Source organism: Panthera pardus, unplaced genomic scaffold (assembly GCF_024362965.1).
Source record: "Panthera pardus isolate Hobbes unplaced genomic scaffold, ASM2436296v1 HiC_scaffold_3, whole genome shotgun sequence".
Taxonomy (NCBI): Eukaryota; Metazoa; Chordata; class Mammalia; order Carnivora; family Felidae; genus Panthera; species Panthera pardus.
The window spans coordinates 32,466,083-32,480,951 of record NW_026526876.1 but is presented as its reverse complement, the minus strand read 5'-3'; the positions used below and the strand labels follow the sequence as shown (position 1 = coordinate 32,480,951).

The 14,869-nt window shown below is 46.9% G+C and overlaps 2 protein-coding genes across 4 annotated transcripts; one reads left to right on the top strand and one right to left on the bottom strand.

Annotated features, from left to right (window-relative positions):
• Positions 1-360: 360 nt before the first annotated feature.
• PTGES3L (prostaglandin E synthase 3 like) lies at positions 361-4,933 on the bottom strand. Of its 3 annotated transcripts, XM_019435445.2 has the most exons (8): positions 4,749-4,933; positions 4,261-4,374; positions 4,088-4,154; positions 3,884-3,982; positions 2,028-2,117; positions 1,273-1,326; positions 741-768; positions 361-553 (listed from the first exon to the last, which is right to left on the bottom strand). In XM_019435445.2, the coding sequence occupies exons 1-8, from the start codon at positions 4,931-4,933 to the stop codon at positions 546-548; spliced, it is 645 nt and encodes a 214-aa protein (XP_019290990.2). In that variant the 3' UTR covers positions 361-545. The 3 variants fall into 3 exon arrangements, with proteins under 3 accessions (XP_019290990.2, XP_019290993.2, XP_019290992.2); XM_019435448.2 differs by lacking the exon at positions 4,261-4,374; XM_019435447.2 differs by lacking the exon at positions 361-553 and having other exon boundaries at positions 733-768.
• A 259-nt stretch (positions 4,934-5,192) lies between these two features.
• On the top strand, positions 5,193-13,977 carry RUNDC1 (RUN domain containing 1). Its single transcript, XM_019435443.2, has 5 exons — positions 5,193-5,789; positions 9,097-9,255; positions 10,482-10,680; positions 11,218-11,337; positions 11,728-13,977. The coding sequence occupies exons 1-5, from the start codon at positions 5,193-5,195 to the stop codon at positions 12,591-12,593; spliced, it is 1,941 nt and encodes a 646-aa protein (XP_019290988.1). The 3' UTR covers positions 12,594-13,977.
• The last annotated feature ends 892 nt before the right edge of the window (positions 13,978-14,869 follow it).

The window sequence follows — 14,869 nt, the reverse complement described above, 5'->3', positions numbered from 1 at the left end:
TTGTGGATGAATGGGGTAGATAATGGATGGAAGAGCAAACAGATATAGGCATTAACTAATGTAACAATTAGCTATTAAAGTGCAAAGAAATTTCTGGATTATGCAGGAAGCTGAGGTGGGTTTCTGGCTAGTTCTAGGGGTATAGAGAAAGGCTGGTGTCTGGTCTGAGAAATAAGCATTGATCTAGGCATGGGGAAGTCCCATGTAGGTTACAAGCCTACTCCCAAGATCTTTCTGTTTCCAATCTCAACAGTGAGGACCAGGATCTGCAACACCCACCCCACCCCTTGAGAGGAACAATAAAGGTAGAAGAGGTTTGCCTCCAGGAGGAAGAAGTACAAGAGGAAAGGAGACAGAGAATTGTTCTTACAGATTTATTATAATCTATACGCTGCTTCTTTGGCTTTTGCTCTACCACACACACATGCTCAAATACTCAAGAGAGCCCTGATGAGTGGCCCAAGCACAAAGATTACAGCCAATTGGTAGGAAGTCAGGAGCCCCACCAGTCTACTCTCCTATCCTGCCATCTGATGGAGCCATACTCAAGTGCCTAGGAAAAAAGAAATAAAACATAAAAGGACATGTAAAAAGAGTTTCTAGGAAAGTTCAGAGATCCTGGAGACCCCACAGCTAAGAGCTGGCAAAGACCCCGGCCCTAGCTTTTCAGAGCGACTGGAAGATGCCCCAGCTTCCGCCCCAGCTTCCTCCCCAGCTCTGCCGTCACAGAAGTTAATTACTTGTTGCATCAGCACTGTCAGAATCATCCTAGGGAAAGAAAAAAAGACAAAAGCGCCTGTAGAATCTGCAAAGAGTGAACATTTGTGTTCACAAACTCTACTCACTCCCTCCCGCTCACCAAGTTTTCTTTTGTGATTTTCTAAATCATACCACTTCCTGGTAGGCTAACAGAAGGATTTATACTTTCAAAAATAAAATAAACCACTGGCACTCAATTAACAACACTGTGTCAACCATCACATGGTTTCAGAATTTCAATTCAGGCCACTGCTCCTTACAACTGTGAATGCAGTCAACAGGGCCAGGTCTGCTCTAGGATAGAGAAGTAGAGGGGAGATGGGAGGGAGGAGGGTCTTGCTGGGGTTTTCTACAGCCTGGAGAAGAATATTCAACCTCCTGTGTCAAATCCAAATTTGGCTGACATGCACTGAGAAAAGTATGGTGTGCCAAGGACCATAACAAGAGCTTTCTAGTATCTTATTTTTTAGGGCTAAAAGGAAACCAAAGGGTTGAAAGGCAGGCTTTACTCACATCCAGGTCATCCATGCCAGGGGGAGGTCTCTTGATGCTGACCTTCTTCAAAAGCTAGTAGGAAGAGAAAAATGATTACAAAAGAAAAGAAGGGCAAGGGAAGAGCAACCTGTATGTTGATGGACCACAGGAGAATGGTCCCAGCCAGGCAACTGCCTTATCTGTACAGCCCCTAACACATCACTGGAATGAACTGGAGAAAAGTAAATCGATCCCCTTTTTAAAAGGATGTTGAAACACACACACAGCATCCTTCTTACTAATGCAGGTTACAGTCTGTTAGTATTTTGGCAACTTGAATAAATAGTAGCCGAAATTCTAAAACCAAATAATATATGGCAGGGCACAATTTATTTGTTTTATGATGTAAATTTTTATACTGCTTAGTTTGAGCTTCCCATGAAGTTGTCTGGCTCAGGAAACACACACACACACACACACACACACACACACACACACACACACACGCACACACACACACACACAGAAAATAGAAGAGAGAACAAGAATGACAGAAAAGTTGGTAAAGGTTTTGCCAAACTTTTTCAGAATTCTGTGACTAATGCATGAATCCAAGTGTACAGTTTCACTAATATTCATTTCTCCCATCCCTCCTAAAGAAACATCACACAAAATATGTAAACAATATGAGCACGAATGAGACAAGCTCATCTATCTCTGTCTAGCCCTGATGACAGTCCTCCGTATGAGCAGAGACACAGAGAATGATCAAGATGGGCAGAAAATGGCATTACCTCTGCATAGTGTTCCACCTGAGCCAGCTCCACCTCTTCATCCCCCTCCCAGTCTCTCCAGTTATCAAAGTCCACAGACAACCACACCGGCTGCAAGAGGAAAGTATAGAGCATCACAAGTGCACAGAAGAACATGGCCGTGTGCACAGGAGCATGCTTAGGGGCAAAGAAGGCCATTGGGGGTACAGTCTTCCTTCCCCACAGCACCTCTTTGACTAGCCCCTTTCCAGGATGCCATCATCATCATCCGCAAAGATTTGCCAGGAATCTACTAAGTGTGAAGCACAATGCCAGGCATTATAGGAGATGGAAAAGCATAGAAATTTGGCCCTCCAGAAGCTGACTGAATAGAGGTATAATACCTCTAGAAAGATAAGTGTGTCATAAAATACTATAGGAATCAACCAAGCAAGACAGACAAGCTGCATCCCCTGGAGTTGGAGATAACCCTTGGAGGCCTGTGTTCTAAGTTCTTATAAACAAGAAAAGAAGTTACTCACTCATTGATTTTAACAGCTATTTATTGAACACATACTATGGGCCAGACTCTGAGCTTGGCATTGTGATTCTAAAAGGTTTAACAGAGGGGCACCTGGGTGGCTCAGTTGGCTGAGCGTCCGACGTCAGCTCAGGTCATGATCTCACAGTTTGTGGGTTTGAGCCCCATGTTGGACTTTGCGATGACAACGCAGAGCCTGCTTTGGATTCTCTGTCTTCCTCTCTCTCTGCCCCTCCCCTACTCTTTCTCTCTCTTTCTCTCCCTCTCAAAAATAAATAAATGTTAACAAAATTAATTCAAGAAAATGTTTAATATATATAGTCCCAGCCATCACAAACCAAGTGGGGAAGGGAAATTTAAATAAATCATTATAATAATAACAGCGTGGAAAGGGTGGTGGTGGCTTACGCAGGGGATATTATGGAAACACAGAAAGGAACTATAGGAGCCCAGGCTTCTTAGAGTAGCAGAGACTTAAAGGATGTGCAAGGGTTAGGTGGGCACAGGTAGTGATGATGGCTTTCCAGGAAGAAGGCACAGCATGAGCAAAGGTAAAGTAATGACAAATAGCCTGGTGTGTGCAAAAGAGTTGCAAGACATTTGCTATGGCTAGAATGTAAAGTTTAGGGCAGAGACTAATGGGATATGATGCTCCAGAAGGGAGGAATAGCTTATATGTCACGCTGTGGTGCTTGGATTTCAACCCAAAGAGCAGAAGTGACAAGTTCAAATGCCTGAAAGAGGGTGCTAATGAAAAGGAGTAAAGTGCAGTGCACATCCTCCATTTAAAGCTCCATTTGGGAATTTATTTATTTATAAAGTAATTCTCTACATCCAGTATGGGGCTTGAATTCACAGCCCCAAGATCAACAGTCGCATGCTCTGCCAACTGGACCGGTCAGGTGCCCCTGGCATTTGGGAATTTAGGCCAGTGTGATCAGAATCTCCATTTTCTTCTTCTTCTTTTTTTTTTTTTTCCAAAGATTTTACTTTTAAGTAATCTCTATACCCAACATGGGCCTCAAACTCACAACCCTGAGATCAAGAGACGCATGCTGGGCCGACTGAGCCAGCCAGGTACCGTTCAAATGTGTGTTTTAGATAGGCCATGCTGGGAGCAGTGCAAAGGATGGATTGAGGGTAGGACTGAAAATATGCAATAAACCTCACCCACTGATGGATGAGGCCTGAATTAGAAGAGATGAAGTAACAGACTCAAGAATATTTAGGAAGTCAAGTAGGACCTCGTGAGTGACTGAATGTTGGTGGGAAAGGAGCCAAGGGTGATTCCCAGATCTATGTCCCCAGGTACACAAAGAGCAGAGGAGAAAGAGCAGGCCATTCCCCACACACCTACTTTGATATCCTCTTTGGTGAGTCGAGGCCAGGCCACCTTCTCCTTCCATTTCCTCACAAAACAAGTAATGGAACGACCGGAGCGTTTATCCTGGGAGTCCTGCCAGATAGACAGCCTCATTGTTAGGATCTGAGGTGTAGAATGAATCTCCAATTTCCCAAGCAGCCTTTCCATCCAGACCTTACTGTCCTGTCCCACCCTTACCTTGGAGTTCACCTTAGCATAGAACTCAATCTCATTGTACAACTCCACTCCATCCGCATTCTTGCAGCTGAGGAGACAATGCAGCTGAGGAAATGCGGCAGGCTGAGCATGGGCGCATTAGGAGAAAGGAAAGGTTCCTGGAAACCAGGCCCTCCAGAGAGGAGGGCCATTACCTGAACACAATGCGGTGGTCTTCGATGAGCACGTGGACATCGGTGCTATCCTCAACACAAAACTCCATGAACACATATTTGGGCCTGTCATACCACAGCGTCCTGGCATGCTGCCTGAAGAGGAGTTGCGGTGGGGCTTCATAGGAGTGGCAGAGGGAAGACAGGGGGCATTGGGGAAAGGAGGGGGGGGGAATTTTAGGGACGTTTTATGCCATGGCCCTGTCAAAGTGGAGCTAAGTGAGACAGAAGGAAGTGAAAGGGGCGTGATGGGAGTGGGGAGGAAGGGGGAGGGTGAACCTGGGGAGAATCGAGAGTGCAAAAGTTGAGAGGTAGGGAGTTATGGAGAACATTCAGGTCACTTCCCTCACCACCCGAAAGTTATAGAGACCCGGAGTCTGGGGTTTCCATGGGACCTCGCAGGGCCCAGAGCGACCAGAAAATGGTGGGACAAGGAATCTCCAGGGAAAAGGGCGACTGGAAACACTCACCTTGCCATGGCGGCTCCTGCTACCCGGTGGCGTTTGGAGTCCGAAGCAGAGACCGCTATCTTTAGATACTGGGGACGCCCCCAGCAGCTGCCTCTCCTTATATGGTCGGGGAAGGCCTTAGAGGAAGGGGGGATGTGGCCACACAGCCAAGGGATCTGCACTCCAGAGAGACTCTGGGAGAGCATAATCCCGGCAGTCCTTCACATCTCTGGGTCTCCAGAAATGTTCAGGTTAGGAATAGACCACCCACCCACGGGGACCAGGGCAAGAGCCACACTAGATAACGTGCACACCGAATAACTTGCTCCTGGCTTCATTCACTCGTTTCTCCAACTCTCAGGGCACTCAGTGTCTGATTCACGATAGGCGCTCAATAAAAAATTATCAGCCCCAGTTAAATCCCCTGGGAAGGCCCGCCCCAGGTGACCATAAACTGTCTGACGTATGTGCCCCGCCCACCCGCTCCTGCGGGTTTCCCAGACAGCTCGCCGTTGCCATGGCAGTGAGGGGGCGCGGCTGACGTGCGGCGGCGTTTCCGGGAAGATGGCGGCTGTCGAAGCGTCTGCGGAGCCGGTAACGGTGGTAGCTGCCGTTGGTCCAAAGGCGAAGGACGAAGAAGAAGAGGAAGAGGAGTCGCCGCCACCTTGCGAGGCGGTGCGCTGGGCCCCGGTGGGGGCAGTGGCGGAGGCCGGGCCTGGGACAGCTGCGTTCTCGGAAGAGGCGGCAGCCGAGGAGCCAGGCGCGGCCCCGGGCTCCCCTCCCGACTCTCCCGGCCGGACGCTGCGGCGGCTGCGGGCTGAGCGGCGGCGGCTGGACTCGGCGCTGCTTGCGCTGTCCTCGCACTTCGCGCAAGTGCAGTTCCGCCTGCGCCAGGTGGTGCGCGGTGCGCCCGCGGAGCAGCAGCGCCTCCTGCGCGAGCTCGAGGACTTCGCTTTCCGCGGTTGCCCGCACGTCCTGGGTTATGGGGGGTCCGAGGACCCCGCCAGCGACGATGGCGATGGGTTGCCAGGGGACCGGCCACGATTGCGGGGCGAGAACCAGGTGAGCATCTGGGCCAGACCCCTAGGGACAGGGGCATAGGGGGTTGGGTGGGTGGCGATGCTGACGCGGACCAAGGTAGCAGCGGTGAGAAGCCGGCTGGTCTCTGTGAGTACTTCGCGCGTTGGAGACGAGGAGATAAGACAGGTGTGCGAGGTTTGCTGAAGGGCAGGAGGACCCCGAGGCCTGGGAACCTCATTGTGAGGGGTGTCCACCTAGGGTGTGGAAAGAGATGCAGGTGTGGTGACGTGCGGGACAGAAGAGTGGTGAGCAAAGAGTATTCAAAGGGCAACAGGGCAACCAACCAAAGCAGTGCGGCTCCCCCTCACCTTGCCGTGGCCTCATAAAGTACCCAACGCCCGAGCACATTTGTTGATAGAGTACCCCGACCTGGGGCTGAGAACATTGGCTAATGAAGGGTAAGTGAATTGGAATCCATGGAAATTTAGACCTCTTGCCTGTTCCTACTTTCCTGGAATCTAGAAAACGTCTTTAATCTTTAGGCTTTTGTGGGGGCAGAAGCTTTGTTGAACAGCAGGATCACTTAGTAAATGAAAAAAAACACAACTCCTGATTATAGCCTTTCCTACAGCTGGAATTTTAAACCTCCTTGCCCATCCTGCCTAATAACTAGGTATTAGATAGGAAGCCCCTTTGGTAACTGTGACAAGATCTGTTCAGTTAGCCTCCACTGAGTAATGGGAGTCTGTATGCCAATGCCATTTCCTTAACAGTCTTTGAATCTCTGGAAGTGCACAGTTGCAGATAGCTTATTGGAGGTGTTGAAGAGACTTGGCCGTCTTCTCCACATTTTCATTCTTCAAGTTACTACCTATACGTGGCTTTCTTCCCACTTAAATTGGGTTTAACCATGGCTTATCAGTAGCAGATACTGACTTGCTTATTTTAACCTGAAATGTTTCCAGTGCAATCCTGTGTTTGCTGTTCCACCCTCCTCTCCATATACCCGCAGCTCCTGGCACAAGGAGGAGCCACCTCAAATTGCCAGACTTTTAAGGAGTAGAAAGGAGTAGAAAGGATTACTGTAACCAGGCCCTTGTTCAGGAGCAAGAAGCATCAGAGTTTCTGTGTGGATGTGGTGCTCTTTTGGTTGTTCATTTTCTCTTTCAGAAGCAGAGTACAACTTTAAAAAAAAAAAAAAAAAGTGCTCACCGGGCGCCTGTGTGGCTCAGTCGGTTAAGTGTCTGACTCTTGATTTCTGCTCAGGTCATGATGCCATGGTTGGTGAGATCAAACCCCATGTCAGGCTCTGCACTGACAGCACAGAGCATGCTTGGGATTCTCTCTCTCTCTCTCTCTCTCTCTGCCCCTCCCCTGCACATGCCCTCTCTCAAAATAAATAAGTAAAAATTAGGAAAAAAAGCAGTGCTCAAAATACCACTTTGGTACCACCTGTTTATGCGTTAATGAATGCACAGAAGATTACATAAAATATCTAAGTGGGGGGACATGTTTGAACCAGATGATATACTTCTTGTTAGTTCCAGATTTTTTTAAACCAGTATTTCCTCTCACTTCATACTGGAAATCATTTCCACTATTTTCTGCCTTGAACCAGAGCTCGTTTTTCTCTATTACACTTGTTTGCCCACATTCCAATAAATAACACGCTGTAACTGCCATGGTGCCATGGCAGGAAACAGAGTTCAGCAGACATACTCGTGAAAACAGAATCAGGATTCATGGCTGTTTTTTTTCTTCTTCTTCTTCTTCTTCCTTGGCTTAATGAAGTTAGGATACAGTGAAAACAAAAACAGAGCTTCCCTGTACTTTCTCCTTGGGCTGGCTAGACAGCTTCCTCCAGTCAGAGCTCATTATTTGGAGTGTGTCGTTCTGTACCTGTTTTAGTTCAGTAACATACAGCAAATGTGTGTTGAGAGTTTATCCTGTGCCAAACACCATGCTAGGCAACAGGGGTACAAAGTCAAGGCCTTTGCCCTTAAGGAGTTCATAGACTGGGGGAGACAGAATCCTCAACAAAGATTATAATGTGACATGAGCTAGAGAAGTGTGTACAGCATAGAGTGAGAAATGATCAGCTCTGCCCCGGGAGATCCAGGAAACCAGAAGGATAGCTAGGCCCTCACTCAGCAGGGGATGGGAACAAGGTTCTAAGAAATGCCAATACTCAGAAAGGTTTGGAGAGGGAGTGTCCTGAGAAAAGGCTTGCTGTCATGTTGAGTAAAGCAAAAGGATTGCTTTTTAAAGAGCTTGAATAAAAAGTTAATTCATTGTTTTTCATTTGTCCTGTCTCATATCTTTTGGAGGGCTTGGTAAGTTCCATTTGAAGGTTAAATTTAATGTCCTATAGACTGCTGGTTGAAAATGCAGCCTTATACCTGCACCTGACTTGCTAGTTTTGGTTTGTTTTGTTTTTGATAATCAAGAAAGTTAAGGAAGAACTAGTATTTGAGAATACATTGGCAAGACTTCACCACCCTGAAGGATTTTTCATCATTTAAATGCAGAATCTGCCTGGTGGCCAACAATGGAGAAAGGAGTCACTGGTCAGGGAAACTTACCAAACTCTTTTTTTTTTTTTTTCTTTCTTTTTTAACATGGTTACCTTCCCACCCCTGTTGCTTGGCTTTTGGATTTTATTTTTCACTGCCCCAGGCACCTGCTTTAATTCTTTTGATTGTGCGAAGATCTGTAATACATTGGAGGGGCTTTGAATCTTAAGAAAACTGGTTATGAGGGGTACTTGGCTGGTTCAGTCGATAGAGTATGCAACTCTTGATCTCAGGGTTGTGAGTTTGAGCCCCTTTGGATGTAGAGATTATTGAAAAATGAAATCTTTAAAAAATAAGAAGAATAAAGAAAACTGATTATGAATTATAAATCTTTTCTCTTACACCCTTATCTCTAGATTCTCTTGCAAAATGTGGCCACAGAAAGTATTCAGGAGTTGATCTGTGTTAATTGGCTGTGGAGGATGGCATGTTTAATTCCTGGGGGGCTGTCTTGTCTAAGATAAATTGTCTCTATCCTAACTAGGCCTTTGTGGAGGGGCTGGGAATGCTGTCTTAACAAAAGGCCTCATTGTATTCATATTCTGTTTCCAATGAGGGACAAATACCTTTTTAAAGAAAACACACTTAATAAATTACTCTGGATGAAATCGTTATTCTCATTTTTGAACCTATGTATGAATTCTGTATTTCCTTAGGATTATATGGAAACACTTTGTTTCAGTAGTCATGGTTAGCTTGCGAGGATTCTTAATGTGCCCTTGTGCCCTGATTTTTCCTTTTCCTATGAAATAGACCTAAGTATTTTCTTGTCTTAGAGTGAGCAGGAGAAACGGGAACGTCTGGAAACCCAAAGGGAGAAGCAGAAAGAACTTATACTGCAGCTCAAAACCCAGCTGGATGACCTGGAAACATTTGCCTATCAAGAGGGCAGTTACGACTCCCTGCCACAGTCCGTGGTCTTGGAAAGACAGCAGGTGAGCAGACACCAGAGAGGCGCCCACCACTACCTAAGGCTACCTTGTCCCTTCCTGTGTTCACAGGACATTCTTTCCTAGCTCGTTCACCCTTGGTCTTACTGAGAATCCCTTTGCTGGCCCAAATCAAAGGGAAATGGGACAAGTCTTCATTCACACATGGAAACACAAATTCCAAAGCTTTATAATATGTTAACTGAGCTCTTTTTGGTGGTTATACTAATAGTAGTGATATATAATAATAAGAATCGTTTTGGGGCGCCTGGGTGGCTCAGTCGGTTGAGCGTCCGACTTCGGCTCAGATCAGGATCTCACAGTTTGTGAGTTCGAGCCCCGCCTCGGGCTCTGTGCTGACAGCTCAGAGCCTGGACCCTGTTTCAGATTCTGTGTCTCCCTCTCTCTGCCCCTTCCCTGCTCATGCTCTGTCTCTCAAAAATGAATAAACGTTAAAAAAAAAAATTTTTTTTTTTTTAATAATAGTTTTTCATTTGATCATTAAAACAGTTCTACTTGGGCACCTCCTCCAGTGTAAGTTAGCTTTTCCCCACTACCAGTTGATAAGTATTCCAGGAATCCAGACTGGTTTTAATGCCATATTTATTTAAGCAACACCTGGGTAGGCAGGTAAATCTCTGGCAGAAATACAGCTACAGCCTCCCCTACAAACATGTTTGTCTCTCACCGTGATGTGGCTGTTTCTCTGGCTTGGCTGGAGTTACATTAACTGGATTTCAAACTGTTCCAAATATTGTCACTAGGGCATTTTGGCTCTAATGCACTTTGATATTTAGTAGAGATTTTTTTTTTTTCTTTTAGTTGCCTTGAGTAGGGCAAGAAGGGATGAGGAGAACTAGAAACTAAAGGAAATCCATATGTATTCTCTTGGAGGCTTTGGGGAAAGCTAACTATGAGGCTTTTTGGACTATCAACCACTTTGGATTACTCACACTGTTATTCTCCTGCAAGTTGCCTGGCCTGGTAGAGAATGTGCAATGAGAGGAGCCATTTCTGTCTGAGAGGAACCAAGGGTCCTTGTTACTGTAGGAGAAGGAGCTCTGTGCTCTCACCTTGATCAGCAGTCGCATCGTGTCCTCTCCCAGGTTTGGGAGTTCTGTCTGTCGTTGATTTCCATTTAAAGGTAGGAAGCACTCTAGCAAATAACTCCCTTTTCAAGCCCTCTCCTTGAAAATTCTAAAGGGTGTGCCCATTGTTTGTGGTCTTGATAGGTGATCATAGATGAACTAATAAAGAAACTGGACATGAATCTGAATGAGGACATCAGTTCACTGTCCACTGAGGAGCTGCGGCAGCGTGTGGATGCAGCTGTGGCTCAGATTGTCAACCCGGCCCGAGTGAAAGAACAGTTGGTTGAGCAGCTGAAGACTCAGATCCGAGACCTCGAGATGTTCATCAACTTCATCCAAGGTCAGAGGAAGGGATGGGGAAGAGCAGGGAGGACAGATGTCCTAATAATTATATGTAATCCAAGTACTGGTTCCTAAAGGTACCCATTCTTCATGTACTGTGTAGGAGGTTTGATCACTCAGTGAGGGAGCCAGCACGGTAGAATAGAAAGAACGTGGATTTTTTTTTTTTTTTTAAGATTTTATCTTTAAGTAATCTCTACACCCAGTGTAGGGCTCGAACTCACACCCCTAAGATCAAGAGTCACATGCTCCTCCGACTGAGCCAGCCAGATGCCCCAAGAAGATGGATTTTAGAACCAGATAGTTCAGATCCCAGTTCTGCCACTTCCTAGCCTTGGGTCCTTGGGGAGGTTCCTAACCTGTTTAGTCCCACTCTCCTCACCCCTGAAATGATGATTCACGCTTCCTTCATTCAGCAAATATTTATTGAGCCAGTCACTGTGCCACACAAATCAGATGTTATTTGTAAAAGTCTTACATGTGGTAGGCACTAGTAAATATTCATTTTCCTCCTCTTTGTAACTCCTGCTTACAGATGAAGTGGGAAGCCCACTGCAGGCAGACAGTGCACACTGTGAGTGCAAGGCCAGTGGGAAGACAGGAAGTGGCTCCACCAGAACTGACAGCGGCAGACTGCCTCCAGGAAACAGCAAGAGTAAGTACAGCTTCCAGAATAGGCGAATCCAGAAAGGTAGGAAGTAGATTAGCAGTTACCTAGGGCTTAAGGGGCTGGGGAGAAGTGGGAATGGGAAATGCTAACGGTACAGGGATTCTTTTGGGGATGATGGGTGCACAGCTCTGTAAATATACAAAAAATCACTGAATTATACACTTTAAGTGAGCGGGTTATTTGGTGTGGGAATCACAGTAACAGCTATTATTAACCCAAAACAGTTAGGTCCAGCAACATGCTAGGTGGCTCTTGGCTTCCTGTGGGACGTGTACTGTAGCTCAGAAGCAGGACCGGATCCCAGCCCGTGACCTGTTGAATGTACCTCTGTGCCAGCATGGCCCTAACTGATGAGTCGTTGCATTTTCTGAACAGCAAAGGCAGAAGACGTGAAGAAGGTTCAGGAGACGGGGCTGCACCTCATGCGGCGTGCACTCGCAGTGCTCCAGATCTTTGCCGTTAGCCAGTTTGGTTGCGCCACGGGCCAGATCCCACAAACCCTGTGGCAGAGAAGCCAGGCTGACAGGGACTACTCCCCCTTACTGAAGAGGCTGGAGGTATCAGTAGACAGAGTGAAGCAGCTCGCCCTGAGGCACCAGCCGCACGACCACGTCATCACCTCCGCCAACCTCCAGGACCTCTCTCTGGGAGGCAAGGACGAGCTGACCACGGCCGTGCGGAAGGAGCTGACAGTGGCTGTAAGGGACCTGCTGGCCCATGGACTCTACGCCTCCTCACCGGGGATGAGCCTTGTCATGGCCCCCATTGCTTGTTTGCTGCCAGCCTTCTCCTCAGCCCCCGAGGCCATGCACCCGTGGGAGCTCTTTGTAAAGTACTACCATGCTAAGAACGGCCGTGCTTATGTGGAATCCCCTGCACGGAAGCTCTCCCAGTCCTTTGCCCTGCCGGTTATGGGAGGCACTGTGGTGACCCCCAAGCAGAGCTTACTGACCGCCATCCACATGGTGTTGACGGAGCACGACCCTTTTAAGCGCAGCGCAGACTCAGAGCTCAAGGCCTTGGTGTGCATGGCACTCAATGAGCAGCGGCTCGTGTCCTGGGTGAACCTGATCTGCAAGTCGGGGTCACTCATCGAGCCCCACTACCAGCCCTGGAGCTACATGGCGCACACAGGCTTTGAGAGCGCCCTCAACCTGCTCAGTCGCCTCAGCAGCCTCAAGTTCAGCCTCCCTGTAGACCTGGCCGTGCGCCAGCTCAAGAACATCAAAGATGCCTTTTGAGGAGAGTGCCCTGGCCCTACACCAGTACCTTCCTCAGTAGGGTAGGAACAGATGGTTAGTCTTCTAGGATAGAAACAAAGAGCAAGAGGAGGGGTTTAAAGACAGTTTCCCTTGCCAAATGACTGCAAAGTCTGTTTTCCAACTTAGCATATCAGAAAGAAATGCTGGAAACCCTCCCGCTAAAAGGTTCTGCCCCGGCATGTAACGTCTGGGCACATATGTTAGAGCCTATGTAAAAGAAATCAGCTGCGGCACACAGTGAATGTACCACCGCGTCGTGCCACGTCTGAGTGTTACAAAACCCAGGTCCCTCTAACCATTCTCTTTATGGTGGTGAGTGACAACATGAGTGAATTATCGGTCCTGGAAGACATTCCACTTGAGGCTCTTGCCATCCAAGCTGGGAGCCGTATTCCTTCACTTGGAGCAGGTTCGAGAGAGTCCTAAGGCCGGAATTTAAATTCCCTTTATGAATACAAACACCCCTTTTCTTCCTGACCCCAATGTCAGGGAAGGCCTTGTATTCCTTAGTTGCCTCTAAAACTGGGAATGGGGATATCTGATAACAGCATTTCTAAGGGAGTTAGTTAACCACTGTTAGGCTCAGTGTGAGCCCCTTTTTGGGGGTAAGAACTGAAATCTGTTCCCGACAAGGTGGCGGCACAGATGATGCTCTTTTGATTCTGGAGCTGGTTATTTATGAGGAATGACCACCATTGGCTGGTACCATGTCCTCTGGCAAATAACCTTTCCCGTACACAACTCCCAACAAGATGCAGACACAATCTTTTTAGAAGTAAATATGTTAGAGCTGTACTCCTCAAGAGAATCCTTGCCCCTAAGTCAAGTGTGAATGGGAACACACTTCAGTGACCAGCAGCAGCTCCCCGCAGGATTGTGAGCCCACTTGTCCCGGAGGCTGGATGATGGAGGCAGTCTGACCATATGTAGGTACTGCAGCGGAGGTAGGGACTACAGATCCCTGTTGACAGACAAGGGACTGAGCATTTCCTTGTAAAATGGACTCTAGAGTGATCCTATTTGGTCTTCAGTATTTTAGCCTTTTTAGTTCGTATTTATCATTCAGCTTGCATACTGCTTCAGGACTGACCAAAGATGGGCAAGGTCTATTCCTTTCTGGAAAACCAAATGGGATCTCAACCCTACGGAGTCAGCATTGTTTCGTGTATTAAATTGCCAGCTGCACTTTGTGTCTGCACTATTACATAGTGCATTTTAACTTAATTGTTTTTCAACAACATGTTATTTAAGATGTATTATTGATAATTCATTAGAATTAGTCATCCTGTGTGAAGCAGGATAATTGCAAAATGTGGAAAATGATAGATCTGTGGTTGCTAATAAAATCATAGTATTTTATGTAGCTTCTCTGAAAGACCGTAGAGACTCTTGGCTTTGGTTTAGAAGTCTGTGTGTTATTAGCCCATCCGATCCAGATCAGTATTTTCTTGAGCAGCCTCTGGCTCTTGGCCTTTCTGCCTCTTCTTGGCCCTCTATCCTGGACCAGGTCAACTTTGGTGGTGGTTTCTTTCTCCCAAATGTTATCATCCCATCTCGCCCAGGCATGCAGTCTGTTCCCTCGGCAAATCTCACCTTGCCTGCCACTTTTGGAGCTGGCACTTTTAAGTCCATTTATCTAGATATCATCCAGGGTGGATGATAAGTGCCGTGACTATGTGGCACATCCCTGAACCACCCCAGTATTTTTCTAATCCTCACAAAGACTAATTTGTATCAAGGTTTTGATTCTAATCTGTATCAAGCATCATGGGAAGCTGTTTCAGGCCATCCTAACTGAATCCTCACTACTTCTAAGACAAGACCATATTATCTCCATTTTATAGCCGAGTACACTGAGGTTAAACATTTTGTCCAGGTGTATGTGATGGAAGAGCTGAGATTTGTACTCAAGTTGCCCGAATCCAAATCTTATGGTCTTTATATTCTATCATGTGACCTCATTGTATCATGCTGCTTCTAGATCTTTTCTTCCTCTCTCTCCTTTATCCACCCCCTCGCTCCACCGTCACTTTGGGGAAGAGAAGGTATTTCCCACATACCTACCAGAAATTTCAGCTGCCAAGGGACTAGGCCACAAGGAGATGGACAGACAGCCACCGTTCTGTCGAGTTCTTCCTGAAACAAAAAGACAATATGTAGAGACGGAGACAATGCTGCCAGCATCCCAGCAGTCAGATATCTGCTAGTCACTGATATCATCTGCATTATTACTTAGGACAGAACTCTGTCCTTGG

What these genes read in the sequence shown, in the direction of transcription:
- PTGES3L (XM_019435445.2), bottom strand. Translation starts at nt 4,933, where the DNA reads ATGCTCTCCCAGAGTCTCTCTGGAGTGCAGATCCCTTGGCTGTGTGGC. An exon ending in GCAGGAGCCGCCATGGCAAG is followed by an intron (nt 4,375 to 4,748) that starts GTGAGTGTTTCC and finishes ACTCCTCTTCAG; the next exon opens with GCAGCATGCCAGGACGCTGT. An exon ending in TCACCAAAGAGGATATCAAA is followed by an intron (nt 2,118 to 3,883) that starts GTAGGTGTGTGG and finishes TTCCTCTTGCAG; the next exon opens with CCGGTGTGGTTGTCTGTGGA.
- RUNDC1 (XM_019435443.2), top strand. Translation starts at nt 5,193, where the DNA reads ATGTGCCCCGCCCACCCGCTCCTGCGGGTTTCCCAGACAGCTCGCCGT. An exon ending in GATTGCGGGGCGAGAACCAG is followed by an intron (nt 5,790 to 9,096) that starts GTGAGCATCTGG and finishes TTCTTGTCTTAG; the next exon opens with AGTGAGCAGGAGAAACGGGA. An exon ending in GCCTCCAGGAAACAGCAAGA is followed by an intron (nt 11,338 to 11,727) that starts GTAAGTACAGCT and finishes TTTTCTGAACAG; the next exon opens with CAAAGGCAGAAGACGTGAAG.